The following is a 16491-nucleotide window of genomic DNA, read 5'->3' on the forward strand; positions in this document are numbered from 1 at the left end:
CACAAGGGCCTAGAGACATGTGCTACATAAAAGAAATTATCACAGCGGCATCCTCTGGAAAGAGGAGACGCTATGAGTATGTGGGGCTTATAACATGTAATACAACATCTTTCAGGAAGCCCAGGACTGCGCTGGAGTCAAACAGCGGTTCTGGGCCTAGTAACATTACTGGATGAAGGGGGATGCGCTGCCGATATGCTAAGGGAAAATGCTTCTTTCTTTCATGTTCGGCTTCCCGACACTCCAGGAGGACGTGGAGGACGGTCAGCCTCTCCCCGCATCTACCACAAGTTGGAGGGTCATTTCCGGTGAGTAAAAAGTTATGTGTGCCAAATGTGTGTCCTATTCTTAGACGACAGAATAGGACATCTGTCCGGCGTGATTTTGTTACTGAAGGCCAGAATCCTAACTGTGGCTTTATCACGTGGAGCTTATTATTTTTTTCCGCGTCCCATAGCCGTTGCCACTGGTTCCGTAGTTTCCTCCGTAAGAAGGGCTTCAGGTCTGTGACAGGAACTGCAGCGGTGGGATTAGCAGAATGCAATGTAACTGACGTGGCCATCTGGTCCGCAAGAACGTTACCTTCGATGCCCCTATGACCTGGCACCCAGCATATGATGACATGCTGATTACCTATATACGCTTTACACAGAGCAGAGTAAAGTTCGTTAATTACTGGATTTTTGTGGTTAGAGAAAGCCATCAAGGCCTTCACAACACTAAGGGAATCCGTATATATGACTGCTTTCTGGAGTTTTGATTTCCTTATGTGCTTCACAGCCGACAATAGTGCGTAAGCCTCAGCCGTAAAGATACTAGTTTCCGCATGCAGTACATCGGTTTCCGAGAAGGATGGCCCGACGGCTGCATAGGACACCCCGTCGTGTGACTTCGATGCGTCTGTGTAGAACTCCGTGCAGGAGTGTTTGTGCTGGAGTTCCCGGAAATGCATCTGGATTTCAATCTCTGGAGCGTTTTTTGTAACTTCCATGAAAGATGTATCGCATTGTATCAACTGCCACTCCCAAGGAGGTAGCGGCTTGGCTGGATGCATTAGGCGAAGTTCGAGGATTGGAACATGCATTTCATGACTAAGCTCCCTCACACGCAGCGAGAAAGGCTGTCTTACGGAAGGACGATTACGAAATAGTGTAGCATATGTCATATCATTAATGGTGTTAAAACAGAGATGTTCGGGATTAGAGTGGACTTTCAAAAAATATGTTTGGCTGATGTATGTTCTCTGGATATGAAGTGACCACTCATTCGATTCTGCATATAAACTTTGTACGGGACTCGTTCTGAAAGCTCCTGTGGCTAAACGGATACCCAGATGGTGAACAGGGTCTAGCATCTTTAGTGCGCTCGGGGCGGCAGAGTGATAAATGACGGCGCCGTAGTCAAGTCGTGATCGAATGAGGCTTTTATATAGATTCATTAAACACTTCCTGTCACTACCCCACGTAGTCTGGGAAAGAAGTTTCATTATGTTCATTGTTTTCAGACATTTTTCTTTAAGATGTTTAATGTGGGGGACGAAAGTGAGTCTGTAGTCCAATATGACACCTAGAAATGTATGTTCTTTGTTTACAGGTATCTGTTGTCCACACACTTCCAAGCAGGGATCCGGAACTAGGCCTCTCTTCCTTGTGAACAAAACACAAGAACTCTTATGAGGATTGATTTTGAATCCATTTTTCTCTGCCCACCCTGACACCTTGTTCAAACCATGCTGTACCTGTCTCTCGCACACTGCGAGATTACAGGATTTGAAACCGATTTGAATGTCGTCCACATAGACGGAATACAAAATGGCCGGTGGTAAGGAAGCATGAAGTGTTGTCATCTTAACAATAAAGAGTGTGCAACTGAGCACGCCACCCTGGGGTACACCGGTTTCTTGTGCAAAAGGACGCGACAGCACATTGCCTACTTTCACCCGGAAGGTACGATTGGACAAGTAGCTTTTTATTATGTTTAGCATATTACCATGAATGCCCATTTGTGACAAATCTTTCAAGATTCCGTAGCGCCAGGTCGTATCGTACGCCTTCTCCATATCGAGGAATATCGATAAGAAGAACTGTTTGTGTACAAACGCGTCACGAATATGTCCTTCAATACGTACAAGATGGTCGGTTGTGCAGCGCCCTTCTCTGAAGCCACACTGAAAGGGATCAAGCATTTTGTTTTGTTCAAGGAAATGGATGAGTCGCCGATTTATCATTTTTTCAAATACCTTACACATGCAGCTTGTGAGGGCTATCGGGCGGTAACTTGCCACTGAAGAAGGGTCTTTGCCTTGTTTCAAAACAGGGACTACAATGGCTTCCTTCCAGGCGGTTGGAAGATACCCTGCATCCCAGATGGTGTTGAAAAGTGTAAGTAGTGTAAGTTGCGTGTCATTGTGTAAGTTTTTGAGCATTTCATATAAAATTCTATCAGATCCCGGTGCGGAACTCTTGCATGCGCTCAAGGCCGCTTTCAACTCGGCAGCACTAAATGGGCAATTATAGGGTTCATTCTGTCGGCATTTATTGATGAGTGGCTTGCATTCTTCTATTTCTTTATATTTCAGGAATGATTGCGAATAATGCTTGGAGCTTGAAACACTCTCAAAGTGCTCCCCAAGTGAGTCTGCTTGTTCAAGCAGGGTATCGCCTTGTGGGTTTACCAGGGGGAGTGAATAAGTTTGTCGTCCTCTTATCCTGTTAACCCTATTCCAGACCTTCGATTCCTCTGTATAAGAGTTGATGCCCGATAAAAACTTTTGCCAGCTTTCTCTTCTAGCCTGCCGGCGGGTTCGCCTGCCTTGTGATTTTACTTTTTTAAAGTTAATAAGATTCTCCGCAGTGGGGGAGGCGCGTAGCAACCCCCACGCTTTGTTCTGATTTTTACGTGCGATCCTACAATCGTCGTTCCACCACGGAACACGCGGTTTGCACGACAGGCCATTTACTTGTGATATACATTTAGATGCGGCATCTATTATAAAGGCTGTAAAATATTCGACAGCAGCGTCAATTCCTAGCGAGGACATGTCATCCCATGAAATACAAGATAGAGTTCGGAATTTTTCCCAGTCGGCAGTGTCAATTTTCCACCTAGGAGCCTGTGGTGGATATTCCTTTATTTCAGATGTTCTAAGCAGGATTGGGAAGTGGTCGCTCCCGTAAGGATTTTTCATAACTTCCCATTCGAGTTCAGGCAATATACACGGGGAAACTAGGCTGAGGTCAATTGATGAAAATGTTCGGTTGGCGAGAGAATAATATGTGGGTGCCTTCTTATTCAGCAGGCATACACCAGAAGAGAAGAGGAACTGTTCAACAAGACGACCTCGCGCATCTATACGAGAGTCGCCCCACAGGCTGTTATGCGCATTGAAATCCCCAAGTACAACGTACGGTTCTGGCAATTCATCTATGAAGGACTGAAATTCATGTTTGCTTAGTTTGTAGTGTGGAGGTATATAAATCGAGCAAATAGTGATAAGTTTGTTTAGCAAAACAATTCGAACCGCCACTGCTTCAAGGGCCGTTCGTAGCTGTAAATGTTGACATGCTATGCTCTTTTGGATTACAATCGCAACACCTCCCGATGATGCGATTGCATCATCGCGATCTTTGCGGAAAGTAACATGCTGTCGGAGAAAGTTTGTGTGTTGTGATTTGAGGTGTGTTTCCTGTAGACACAGCACTTTTGGATTGTGTTTGTGTATAATCTCTTGCACATCATCAAGGTTCCTAAGAAGACCTCTGACGTTCCACTGTATGATTTGTGTATCCATATTTAAAGTAAGTTGGTGCTGTGTGTACGGAAACTGAAAGATGTCTTAGATTACAGAGCCCTTTCGAGGCCCTGTAACGGGAGTTTTACCCTTTCTGGAGCGTTCGAGTGAACCTCGCCGCTCCTTAGGCGCTTGGCGCCCCTGGAGGATAGGTGTAGTGTCCATTGCCTCTTGTGAGGCGCCGGACACCTGCTCTTGCGAGCGAGAAGTCACCAGGGAGAGTCTCGCCTTGGAGGGCAAGACCCCTGCGCCCACCAGCCCGGAGGTCGATGGGGTTCCCTGGGGGATTTGGCTGCGCCGGCCGTTGCCAGCGCTGGAAGGGACCTGGGAGGTTGAGGCAGCCTCAGCTGCGCCCACCTTCGGGGTCGATGGCCCCTTTTCCTCGGTTGGCGGAGCAGCGCTAGCTGCAACCACCGTGGGGGCAGATGGCGTAACTGCCGACTCACTGCGTGTGGGTCGGACAGTCGCCGGAGGCCGTTGTGACGCTGCCCCCTGACGCGCCACATCGGCAAAGGTTTTCTTGGGCAGGTATGATACCCGCCTCCGTGCCTCTCTGAAAGTTATGTTTTCCTTGACCTTGATTGTAACGATTTCCTTTTCTTTTTTCCAGGAAGGGCACGACCGCGAGTACGCGGCGTGCTCACCATCACAATTAACACAATGCGGAGTGTTCTGGCACGTTTCAGAGGAATGTTCTTTGTCACTGCACTTGGCACAAGTCAGCCGGCCTCGACAGTTCTGTGAACTGTGGCCGAAACGTTGGCAATTAAAACATCTGAGAGGATTGGGAACGTATGGCCGAACACGAAGTTTGATATAACCAGCCTCGATGGACTCGGGAAGGACACTTGAGCCGAAAGTGAGTATCAGGTGCTTCGTCTTGATCTCTTTTCCATCTCGCCTCATCTTAATTCGTTTAACGTTTACAACATTCTGGTCACTGAAGCCCTCCAAGAGTTCAGCCTCAGTGAGCTCCATCAGGTCATCATCAGAGACAACACCACGGGCGGTGTTCATCGTGCGGTGCGGGGTTATAATTATTTGGGTTTCCCCAAATGACACTAATGTTGACAATTTGTCATATTGTTTTTGATCGCGGAGCTCCAAGAGGAGATCACCGCTTGCCATCCTCGACGCCTTATATCCAGGACCAAAGGCTTCAGTCAATGACTTAGAAACAAGGAAGGGTGAGATAGTTCTTACTGGTTTATCTGGTTTTGCGGAATGGACAACATGGAAACGGGGGAACAATTCTTTTTGGCGGCCAAAAAATTGAAAGACTTCATCGGTGCGCCCTCTTTTCTGAGGGCGATCAAGTAGTGGAGGGAAGGAAGTAGCCATGTGTGGACGTGTAGTTTTCGGCAGCAACGCCAGCCACCCACCATGGAGTCCAACAAGGGGACGCTGCAGGGTCTGAAAAACAGGGCCTGCTAACGCCAGCTGTACGTTGCCGCTATAACCCAATATGATATAACCAAGGTTGGCTACTCACACAAGGTTAACCCTTGCTGCCAGGAAGGTCGGAAGTAATAAAGAAATGAGAAGGAGACAGGAAAGGTGGAAAGTAAGGAAAAGACGAAGGTTGTAGGGAGAGAGAGACAGGAAAAGGCAACTACCGATTTCCCCCGGGTGGGTCAGTCCGGGGGTGCCGTCTATGTGAAGCAGAGGCCAAAGGGGTGTGTTGCCTCCGCCGGGGGGCCTTAAAGGTCCAAACACCCAGCCTCAGCTCAACCCCCAGGATCCCCTTTTCCCCAGACACGGCTAAGCCGCGCACGGCTACACGCGGGAGGGTCCAACCCTCGTGTGCTCGGGTCCGTGGTGTCGCAACACACCAAACGCCTGCTTGCGCAGACGCCCCTGCGGGGGAAGTGTCCGTTGTCCGCTTTAGTAGTAGAAGCAGGGCTCCTTAAAGAGCGTCTATCATATATGAATACAGTTTCGATTAGTAGGGTAGGAAAATTGTAAGTGCTCTGAAATGTGGTCATTGTAACTAATATATATTGTTTTATTTGAGATTGTTATAAGCAGATGTGACTATTCTATTCAGCTCCCAAGATCCATTCAATTGCAGATGCCATTTTTATCTAATGGTGTTAGATACTGTATTTCTATGATACAGTGAACTAATGACAATAAATGCAAATGACATTCAATCACAAATTACATAAGATCCCCCCAATGTGAGAGGGGTATATTAGACACCCCACAGACAAGCACGATATGTGTCTGCTTACGATCAGGAAAAGTGCTCCAAGCAGGACAGCCTTCATTTTAACATCCAGGTCCATGGGAAAACTGATGCCAAAATTGTCCGCGTCGGTGAAAGATTCTTTCAGCAGCCCAGACCACTGCTTGCTAATGCGGCCGACTTCTACGGCGCCATCCTTTGACAGCACCTAAGTTGAAGAAAACAAAAAGTAGGGCATGCGTTACAGATACATTTATTAAGTGCATCTCCTGCCAACACATATCAGTACTTTCTTAAACCTAACTTGCCCGTTTATATAACTTGTGCCCCCAAAACGGCACCCAGGAAATAATAATAACAATAAATCCGAGCATATTTGTGCAAATCATATAGCATTAAGATGTTCATACAGTTAAACTTCAATATAACGAAATTCCCAATATAAGGAAGTATCTAACTTTTCATAACCTTTTGTCCATAGAACACCATGTAAAGAAGTGTGTTTGTATGCGATCTCAATATAACAAAATTTCACTGCCCCACAAAGGAATGCCAAGACAACAAACGTAAACTTCCACGGGTCCGTCGTGGGTCGTGGGTCGCAGACAGTCAAATGATTGAATTACAAGCGGCTGCTTGCAAACAAACCCACCTCTCACCTCTCAAGTAGCCCACTACACCATAAGAGCAACCGCCAAAGTGGAGCAGCATCATGTTCCAAGTACAATAGGATACTATCGCACCCCAAGCACTGTTTGCTTTAGGTGCGAGTGAAAATGTACGAGCGTGAGACAAGAAAGACAAAGGCTTCATGAGTGCCACCTTCTCTCGCACAAGCATAGAGAAACAGGGGAAGGGGAGTGAGCTCGTGCCTCTTCAATCAAGTGTGCAAGTGTGCGGGAGGGGGCAGGGGCTGGGGGGGAGTGGAGGGTAAGTTGGCATTCCTTTTGGCCATGGCTGAACATGGCTGCAAGTAAAACTAAGCACTTACGCAGCCGCACACCCTACTTTAGAGATAATCTGCCACCTGTGCAGAGTGAGCGTGCTGAGATGGCATGGCACCATGTAAGCTGTCTTACCAAGCGTTTAGTATTAGAGGTTGCATAATCTCGAATTTTGGTGACCCATTGGAGCGAGAGCTGGACAAAGCATTCGCTTACTGCTGCTGGCACTTTTCCTAATAGCGTCGTCCCAGTGCAGGAGACGCCATCAGCCGCGGGGCGGAGGGCACGTTAAAGCATGGCTGGCTTCACTTAATTTGTATTGCCGAGAAGATATCGTCGACGTATGTGGCATGAAACCGTATCATTCGTCTACGACTCCCAAATTTAACAAAGTGAATTATTTTCTCATCCAAATTTGCTTTTTGCGATTGCCCATTAATTGGGAAAATTTTGCAGCACCTTTGCATGCAATAAAAATCGATCGGCATCATCATCATCAGCCTATTTATGTCCACTGCAGGACAAAGGCCTCTCCCTGCGATCTCCAATTACCCCTGTCCTGCACCAACCCGTTCCAACTAGCGCCTGCGAATTTCCTAATTTCATCGCTCCACCTAGTCTTCTGTCGTCCTCGATTGCATTTCCCTTCTCTTGGTACCCATTCTGTAACCCTAATGGTCCAACGGTTATCTAACCGGCATATTACATGACCTGCCCAGCTCCATTTTTTTTCTGTTGATGTCAATTAGAATATCATCTATACCCGTTTACTCTCTGATCCAAACCGCTCTCTTTCTGTCTCTTAACATTACGCCTAGCAATCTTCATTCCATCGCTCTTTCAGGGCCCTTAACTTGTTCTCAAGCTTCTTTGTCAGTCTCCAAGTCTCTGCTCCATATGTCAGCACTGGTAAAATGCAGTGAGTGTACATCTTCCTTTTCAATGATAATGTTAAGCTTCCAGTCAGGAGCTGGCAATGTCTGCCGTAAGCGATCCAACCCATTTTTATTCTTCTGTGAATTTCCTTCTCATAATCAGGTTTTCCTGCGATTAATTGACCTAGGTAAACATACTCCTTCACAGACTCTAGAGGCCGACTGGCGATCCTGAACTCTTGTTTCTTTGCCCGGCTATCTATCATTATCATTGTCTTCTGCATATTAATTTTCAACCCCACTCTTACCCTCTCTCTATTAAAGTCCTTATTCATTTGTTGCAACTCATCTGCATTGTTGCTGAATAGAGCAATGTCTTTGGCAAACCAAAGGTTGCCAAGATATTTACCGTCAATCCTTACTCCTAACCCTTCCCAGTTTAATAGCCTGAATACTTCTTCCAAGCATGCAGTGAATAGCATTGGAGAGATTGTGCCTCCTTCTCTGACCCCTTTCTTTATAGGTATGTTCCTGCTTTTCTTGCGTAGAATTAAGGTACCTGTAGAACCTCTGTAGATATTTTCTAAGGTATTTACATAAGCGTTCTGTACTCCTTGATTATGTAATGCCGCTATGACTGCTGGTATCTCTACTGAATCAAATACCTTTTCGTAATCTATGAACGTCATATAGAGAGGCTTATTATACTGTGCGGATTTCTCGATAACCTGATTAATGACATGGATGTGATCCATTGTAGAGTATCCCTTTCTGAAGCCAGCCTGTTCCCTTGGTTGACTAAAGTCCAATGTTGCCCTTATTATATTGGTAAAAATTTTATATATTACTGGGAGTAAGCTAATGGGCCTATAATTTTTTAATTCTTTAACGTCTCCCTTTTTGTACATTCGTATAATGTTTGCATTCTTCCAGTTTTCTGGGAACCTTGAAGTCGATAGACACATCATATAAAGAGCTGCCAGCTTTTCAAGCATTATATCTCCTTCATCTTTGATAAATCGAATGTTATTCCATCTTCTCCTGCCGCTCTTCCTCGTTTCATGTCTTGCAAGGCCCTTCTGACCTCATCACTAGTTATAGGAGGAGTTTCTGTATCGTGTTCATTACTGTTTCTAATTGAGGTATCCCAACTCCTCTGGGTACTGTAAAGGTCAGTATAGAATTCTTCCGCTGCTTTTACTATATCTTCGAGATTGCTGATGATATTACCCTGCCTATTTTTCAGTGTATACATGTTGGTTTGTCCAATGCAAATTTTCCTTCTCACTGATTTCAGGCTGCATCCATTTTTTATGGCATCTTCCCTCTTTCTCACGTTATAGTTTTGAATATCGCTTTCGCCTTGTTGAACCAGCTTTGACAGTCCGGCAAATTCTATCTTATCTCTGGAGTTGGACACTTTCATTCTTTGTCAATTCTTTATTAGGTGCTTTGTTACTTGGGAGAGCTTGCCTACTGGTTGCCTTGGTGCCTTGCCTCCCGCTTCAAGTGCTGCCTCTGAAGCCAGCCTAGTTATGGTTTCATTCATTACCTCCGTGTCAACTTCATCTCTCTGTTCTAAGGCTGCATATTTGTTTGTAAGCACCAGCCTGAATTCGTCTGCTTTTACCCTTACTGCGTCTAGGTTGGCCTGTTCCTCCTGAACCAATTTTACTCTTTCGCTCTTCAAATTGAGGTGAATCCTGACCCTGACTAACCTACGATCACTGCACCTTTACCCTGCCTAACACTTCTACATCCTGCACTATGCTGGAATCAGCAGAAAGTATGAAATCAATTTCATTTCTTGTTTCACCATTAGGGCTTTTCCAGGTCCACATTCTGTTGCTACGCTTCCTGAAGAAGGTGTTCGTTATTCGCAGCTTATTCCTTTCTGCAAATTCTACCAGCATCTCTCCTCTAGCATTCTTACAATCGACGCCGTAGTTGCCAATTTTTTGTTCACCAGCCTGCTTTTTCCTCCACTTTTACACTGAAGTCACCCATTACTACAGTATATATTAAGTTTGTGTAAAAGGTTGAATTTCAGTATAACAAGGTTTAACTGTATATGGCAACCCATTACAATTGTCAGTTTAAAGCAAAGCTTCACGAACATTAATCTTGTTTCATGTTTGATCATCACTGTCTTCACTTCTGCTTACTGTTTAGAAGTTGGACAGTTTTGTGGCCATATAGGGTGCAAGTTTTACATGCAGAAGTATGGTAGCTTCAGGCTGCCTTCAGACTTACATTATCCATTAGTGTCGCAGTGACTAGCACAACACACAAAGAACAGACAAAAGAAGCAACAATTAACATGCTGCATCATCACCAATTTTTACTTTGTGTGTCACACTGCATGTGATTGGTATGAAATTTCAACTTGGCCAGCAGTCCAAGATATGCTCATTTCGCAGAGCTCACTATGACTGAATCACTAATCCAACTTCTGGTACTGCATTAATATACACAATCTATGGAGTGAACTACATGAAGCTACACATGGCCTATGGGAGATGCCATGACAGGGAGTTCCTATCAATTTAACCAATTGATGTTCTATACGCCTAAATATAACTACAAGCTCATTTTGGTATTCCACATCCATCACAATAAGACTGCAGTGGCCAAGGTTTCATTCCTCAGCAATGTGCTCAGCAGTAGCTAGAGTTCCAAGAGCAGTCAGCCACTGTTACCAAACAGCCCCAGCAGCTCGGCATTGTGTCCCTTGAAACGCAAATGGCTGCCCATGCTTCAACTAAATCTCCCGATGGACACTGCCCATTTTGTCTTGAAGCCCTAGAGATGTTTTGCAGTATATCGAAAAGAATTTTTATATTCCACTACAACTAGAGAGACATGCACTCATTTCAATGCCTACTGTCATACCTGCCAAACCTCTAGAACATTTCATAATGTTTACGAATTTCAACTAGTTTTACAATTTTACAAATTTGTGTCAAGTTTTATGAAAAACGCTCAGTTCACGAAAAAGATTTACAGGTGATGAAGAATGCAGCGGTACAAGTTTTAAAAAATATGCATACAAGAAAGAAATTGTGACAGTGTCACACTATTTTGGCACCACCAGTCACTCTATAACTAGAGGGGTGCTTGCTTTGGGCAAGCTTATTCAGATATTCTGAAGTAGGCAAATTCGGCAACAACAGTAACTAAAAGGTAACACTAATCTAAAAAATATGTGTTGCTTGCCAGCCCAAAGGTAAATCACCAATAATAAAGTATGCATGTTTTCCATAAAAGGAGTGCACTCAGAGCAAACTGTCCCCTGCTTGATGTTACCTCTCTTCTGCAAAAGATTTACAGATCTTGATCACAGGTTGCAAGGTATTTTATCATGTACGTGTGCTCCAAATTTATGGTACCGTAAAGGAGAAGACTACTATGTGTGACCAGATGCATGTAAAGTGCCTATTGTGTCTATTTCATGAAATGCGGACATAAGGCTGAAAATTAGCTGTCTAAATGACTTAGAAAGGAGCCAAATGTAATAAAACTAAATTTTGTTAATTCGGATTTCACAGGACTGGAAGAAATGTCTGAATTAATTGAATGTTGAATTACTGAATTGTTGAAGGAACCGAACAAGTTCCCGCGACATGAACATGCCTTAATTATTGAAGAAATGCGTTATCTTAGTTTTTTTGCGTTATGCATTATTTTTTTGTACAAATTCTCTACGAAAACCACAATTCTTCTCATCTCGCAACAATAATAATCACTTGCAGCGGCGAGGACGTCATGACTTCCTTCACAGTGCAGCAGCAGTGCAAGACCAGTGTCATTGTCCAAATAGGTAATGTCCAAAACATATTGGTCATGACATGTTTCCTGTTCCTGCAATAACTTCCGGCACTTGCAGTACAGAAAAGCATGGCCTTTAAGACTGGCTTTTGTTACTTCAAGACTGCATGTCCATAGGCCTGATGGACACACCTACACACTATACTGTGCAAACCTCAGCAACTAATTGTCCATCACAATGTAGTCGCCGGTAGGTTTGAGCCCAGTACTTCTTCCACCATAAAATTGTCTTTCTAAATGTAGCCACTCATTTAGTACATGTACACAAATATCCAAGAAAGTGTAAGGAAGGAAAAGCCGCTGTCGCAGCTCAATCGGTGGAGCATCATAGGCGTGATGTGGTGACTGTGGATTTGGCTCCCGCTGGTGGCATTGCCTTTTGCCCCACTTCCATTTTCCTTTATCTTTAAGATTATGAAGCTTACAGCAAATTTAACTCTCTGTCATATTTGTTTCTACGACTCAACTTTGTTTTTTTTTTTTAATTGGTTCGTTTCCTTGTGCCTACGCTGTGGCAGTGAATCGGTGGCTATAGCCTTTCAGTCTGAGGTTGTGGGTTTGATTCCTGGCCGTATTCTGATTTGGCAAAATGTAAACATGCTTGTGTACTTACATTTTGGTGCTCATTAAAATAGTTCACTGGGAATACTCCATGACGATGTCCTTCATTGTCCTTGCCCACTGTACAGTTTTATACCCCACAATATTTCAATTTCTTTTATTTCCCCCCTACTTTCCTTGGTTTCATTGTCTGTTGGCTTGCTATGGTTACTACTAATAGTCGAGCCCCTCAGTTCCCTTTACCCTACTCACTCACCTTGAACTCGACATCTCCACAGATACTCCAGGTGCAGATAGGGCCCTCAATCCTCAGCACGCACTCCCCCTCTGCATTTTCCACTCGGAACTTGGGTGTGAGGATGCTCCATTCTTGGATCACATATCCGATAGGGGTGTATGGAGGTGATGACACTTCAAGCTTCTGCAAGGTGAAAGGACAGGAGCAATTACTTTGTGACACCTAATGCAAAGGGGCTGTGTTAAGTTCAGACGGCAAGAAGACCGGCGTAGTACGCCCAACAGTAAGCACATATAGACATTGGTAGCACTGAACTTGGGTGTTGTGACTTGGACATACCTGAGTAAGTAAACAAAAAAAATCTAGTGAGAACCTACAATACACCCGCGGAAATATCTGCAGCACTTCATCAGACCCTTATGTATGCTTATATATTTTGCAATAAACCTGTGATGACTATGCAATGATCTGATTATGATGCATGAACCTTGTAGCAAATTTGGTAGCCGATTTCAAATAGATTCAACTACCGTATTTACTCGCATAATGATCGCACTCGCGTAATGATCGCACCCCTAAATTTTGTCGTCAAAATTCGATTTTTTTATTTTCCCGCGTAATGATCGCACCCCGAGCTTGCCGCAGCGATATGTCGTGTGCTAAGTCTAGCTAATAATGATCGCGCTTACCATCTGTCGATTGCTACGCGAACGACTCTTCAAGACAAGCCAAGCTATGACAAAATGAGGTACAACCAAACTTGCCTTTATTATTGGTTGGCTTTGTAATGGTTGATGTCAACAAAAACAATAAAGGCGCATTTCGATTCTTTTCATCTGCTTTTGCACTCGTGAGCACGCTACAAATCGCGCGCGGCAATGATAGTAGCCACGTTTACTCTGATACGTTAAAAGTGTATTCTATTCATACGCCGACGCTTGTAACACAGCTAAAATATTCGCCCACCCTTAGCGGAAACGTGCCGTTTAGGATAGTAGTGAAGACAGATGCCGCAGTTTCCGCAGCACGTCGGCCATGCATTTCTATGTCACTGGCAGCTAAGTGCGCCCACCTGTTTCTGTCCCCTCAAAGTGGACATGGCTACGTTACTGCTGCAAACTTGCCAATATTAACGATATTATTCATCACTGATACGGAAGAAACTGTTTCAATACACGTAATGTACTCACAAGAAGAAAACAAAAATCGCCTTCGGCGCGCTCGGCTTGTTCCGCCGGCCGCCATTTTTGTTTTGGTGTCCCGCACCCGCCATCTCGCATCCCGCAGCAAACGCGGGGCGAAAAAAATTTTTTTTTTTTTTTGCGGGAAATTTAACTCGCGTAATGATCGCACCCCTGAATATGCGTCAATTTTTCTGACAAAAAAAGTGCGATCATTATGCGAGTAAATACGGTATTATTATACTATTTCGAGCAAGGCTCGCTGATATGAGTGGCTTGTTTCCACTGCAACAATCGCCCTACATTATTTCATACAGTACCAGGGAAGAGCCCATAACAGCTGTCACAATAAAATGTAGAGAAATGTTTGTAACCATTGTCACAGTGTGATGATGGTGAAGAAGTAAGAACATTACCAGAAAGGATCAGTAAAGAATGATGACCTTCTGGGCAAGCTTTTGCAAAGAAAAACAATACCGTCGAACCCTGCAATAACAACAGCTCGAGACAACAAAATCCTTGTCGCAACAAAATATTTTCGTACCCCCAGCAAGCACCCATAGGATTCAATTCATTATGTATCTCACGACAATGCAATGTCCCTACACTGCAATACCACATTAACGAAATTTACCAGAATGTTAGTCCCCATATTATCTACCTGTGAAAGTACTCAAGTGCATTTGCTGACCAGTTAAACGGCATAAAACACCGCCACAACATACGCACACGACAGTCGTCCTTTTTGTTTACAGAAGTAGCAAAGCACCGGAAGCGATTGCAAGTGCCCGAAACACGGCCTGACCACCATCTTATTTGTCGATTACGTGTTTCGAATGGCACAACCGCATCACCTTCGACCTGGGGTGTTATTCTGGACATGGTAAAATCCCGTCATGTTATCGAACAGGCTATCTGGTCATCTCTGGTTAACCCATAGAGCTGCTACGCCCCCTCCGATTTGCTCAAAATGCCACCATTACTGAATATGACAACATGACGGAATTCAAAAACCTCCATAATAGCAACCCTGTACGAACATGTGTTGAGGATTGGCATCCAATGAGTTGTGTGTGTGCATACTTTGTGGCTTGGCATGCATTGAAGCTGACCTGTGATGTGCAGAGAAAACGAAGTGCAGCAAAAATGAAAAAGTCCACGTCCAACTGATGTGGGCTTGTTTATAGCGCTTCAGATGGTGGCCGCTTCACGAGACGCCATGCCTTTGGCCATTTTGAGCATTGGGGCCATATCCTGTCACCGAAAGTGATTGAGAACATGGCCCTTAATCAAGCATAGTGGTTTCAGTACCACACAGCAGGCATTGCAGGAGGATTTTTACGGAGACATAACAAAAAAACGGCTGTATTCTCAGTCGATCACTTTCGGGGATACGCTCACTCATGAGACTTTGCAAAACACTGGATGCGCCGGAGCCTACTGGCAACAGCATTCCTGGGCACCGTGCCAAGACAGCGTGCTTAGCACTACTGGAACGTTACAGCTCAAATGCTGACATGTCTGGTGCTGATTCAAGTGAAATCTCATAAACGTGATCGAGTATACTGCTCCACGCCAGTTCCTTTGCTCTGTGTAAGCTTGTGGAAGGCTGAACAGCAGTGTAGGTCATTGCCAAAAGGGAACTGCATGAGCAACCATACCTGCAGGCAGCATGGACAGCAGCAGGAACTACAGCGCAGATCCCTCTGCAGATGAATCACTTCGTTTCCAGCATTGTCGGTCAGCTTGATGTCAAAGGGGCGGTTAGGACCGCAGCAGTTTCGGGAGCAACAATCAGTGTCTACAGAGAAACAAAATGGGCCATTAAAGTGATGGCCTCATAACGACGGTTTATTGGACTACTGACAAAAAGATATAACCGACAAACACCTACGTCTTTCACCTGTATACACTCGTAGATTTGTCCAAGTACAGTGAAATCCCAGTTACTTGAAATCTCTACATTAATACTGACGAATAATTTTAACGGATTGTGATCGGTTGGTCCCAACAGAGTCGTGTGTATTTGAATAGGGTAAAACTCCCGCAAGTTCAAACCACTAGAACCACACAAGGTTATTTCTAATGAAAGCCTCCTAAAGGGTACCTGTAGTACTACGCTTTGAATAAACTTCACTCCATTTCAAAATTTATCAGTTTTATCAGCCACCTTTCAGACAAACCCGAGCCAAAAGTTAGCCTAATGGGTCGCTAGGCAGCATATTGACACATACCACGCAAATTGAGCTCTTTAGCACTGAGTGAAATGCTAGGCCAACAGAGCATACACCAGCTCTCCACAGAACCAGGGTAATGTGCCATGCGAGCAGCATTTCAGCATATTGTCATCGCATCACTGCTCCAGTGGATAAGCAAATTCATTATACAGTAAATAATTAGCCTGTTAAGGAATTCCTCATCGCCCTACAAATGGCTAGCTTTAAATGCAGTAGCACTGATCTGAGAGGATCTGATAGACACCTAGTCTATGGGGCACACCAGTGCAATTATCCTTGTCTTTGCATTCTCAGCTTGAATCAGCCGCACTTGCACAGTGATCCGTGATTTCCAAGAGAGCACTTGTAAAACTGCATGGTAAGGTACTAGGCCTCGGTGATATGGCACAGTCACCCACAGATAGTTCGGACAGCTCCAAGGACATTTCAGACACCTTACAGTGTGCCACTCAAGAATTTGGACTCGACCCCGCTTCACCTGCACGACCATCAACCAATTCGGCCACGAGTTGACCAACCCAAGCAGAAAATCAACATTTTAATATGTTGCCAGCGCCTCCTCAAAATTGGAAGTGACAGTCTGACTAATCGCCTTGTAGATCCAGTCGTGGCTGATTAGATCCACGGCACAAGCCAATCCATAGAGTGG

At 44.6% G+C, this 16491-nt stretch overlaps 1 protein-coding gene across 3 annotated transcripts in view; it reads right to left on the bottom strand.

Moving 5' to 3' along the window:
• LOC135900251 (phospholipid scramblase 2-like) overlaps positions 1-16491 on the bottom strand; it is a 43003-nt gene that overhangs the window by 11725 nt on the left and 14787 nt on the right. For all 3 annotated transcript variants that reach the window (XM_065429680.2, XM_065429679.2, XM_065429678.2), the window contains exons 5-7: positions 15267-15406; positions 12443-12607; positions 6025-6186 (exon numbers count right to left, since the gene is read on the bottom strand). In XM_065429680.2, coding sequence (XP_065285752.1) covers positions 6025-6186; positions 12443-12607; positions 15267-15406 — 467 coding nt within the window. The remainder of the gene's footprint in view (positions 1-6024; positions 6187-12442; positions 12608-15266; positions 15407-16491) is intronic.

This window comes from Dermacentor albipictus, chromosome 1, assembly GCF_038994185.2.
Source record: "Dermacentor albipictus isolate Rhodes 1998 colony chromosome 1, USDA_Dalb.pri_finalv2, whole genome shotgun sequence".
NCBI lineage: Eukaryota > Metazoa > Arthropoda > Arachnida > Ixodida > Ixodidae > Dermacentor > Dermacentor albipictus.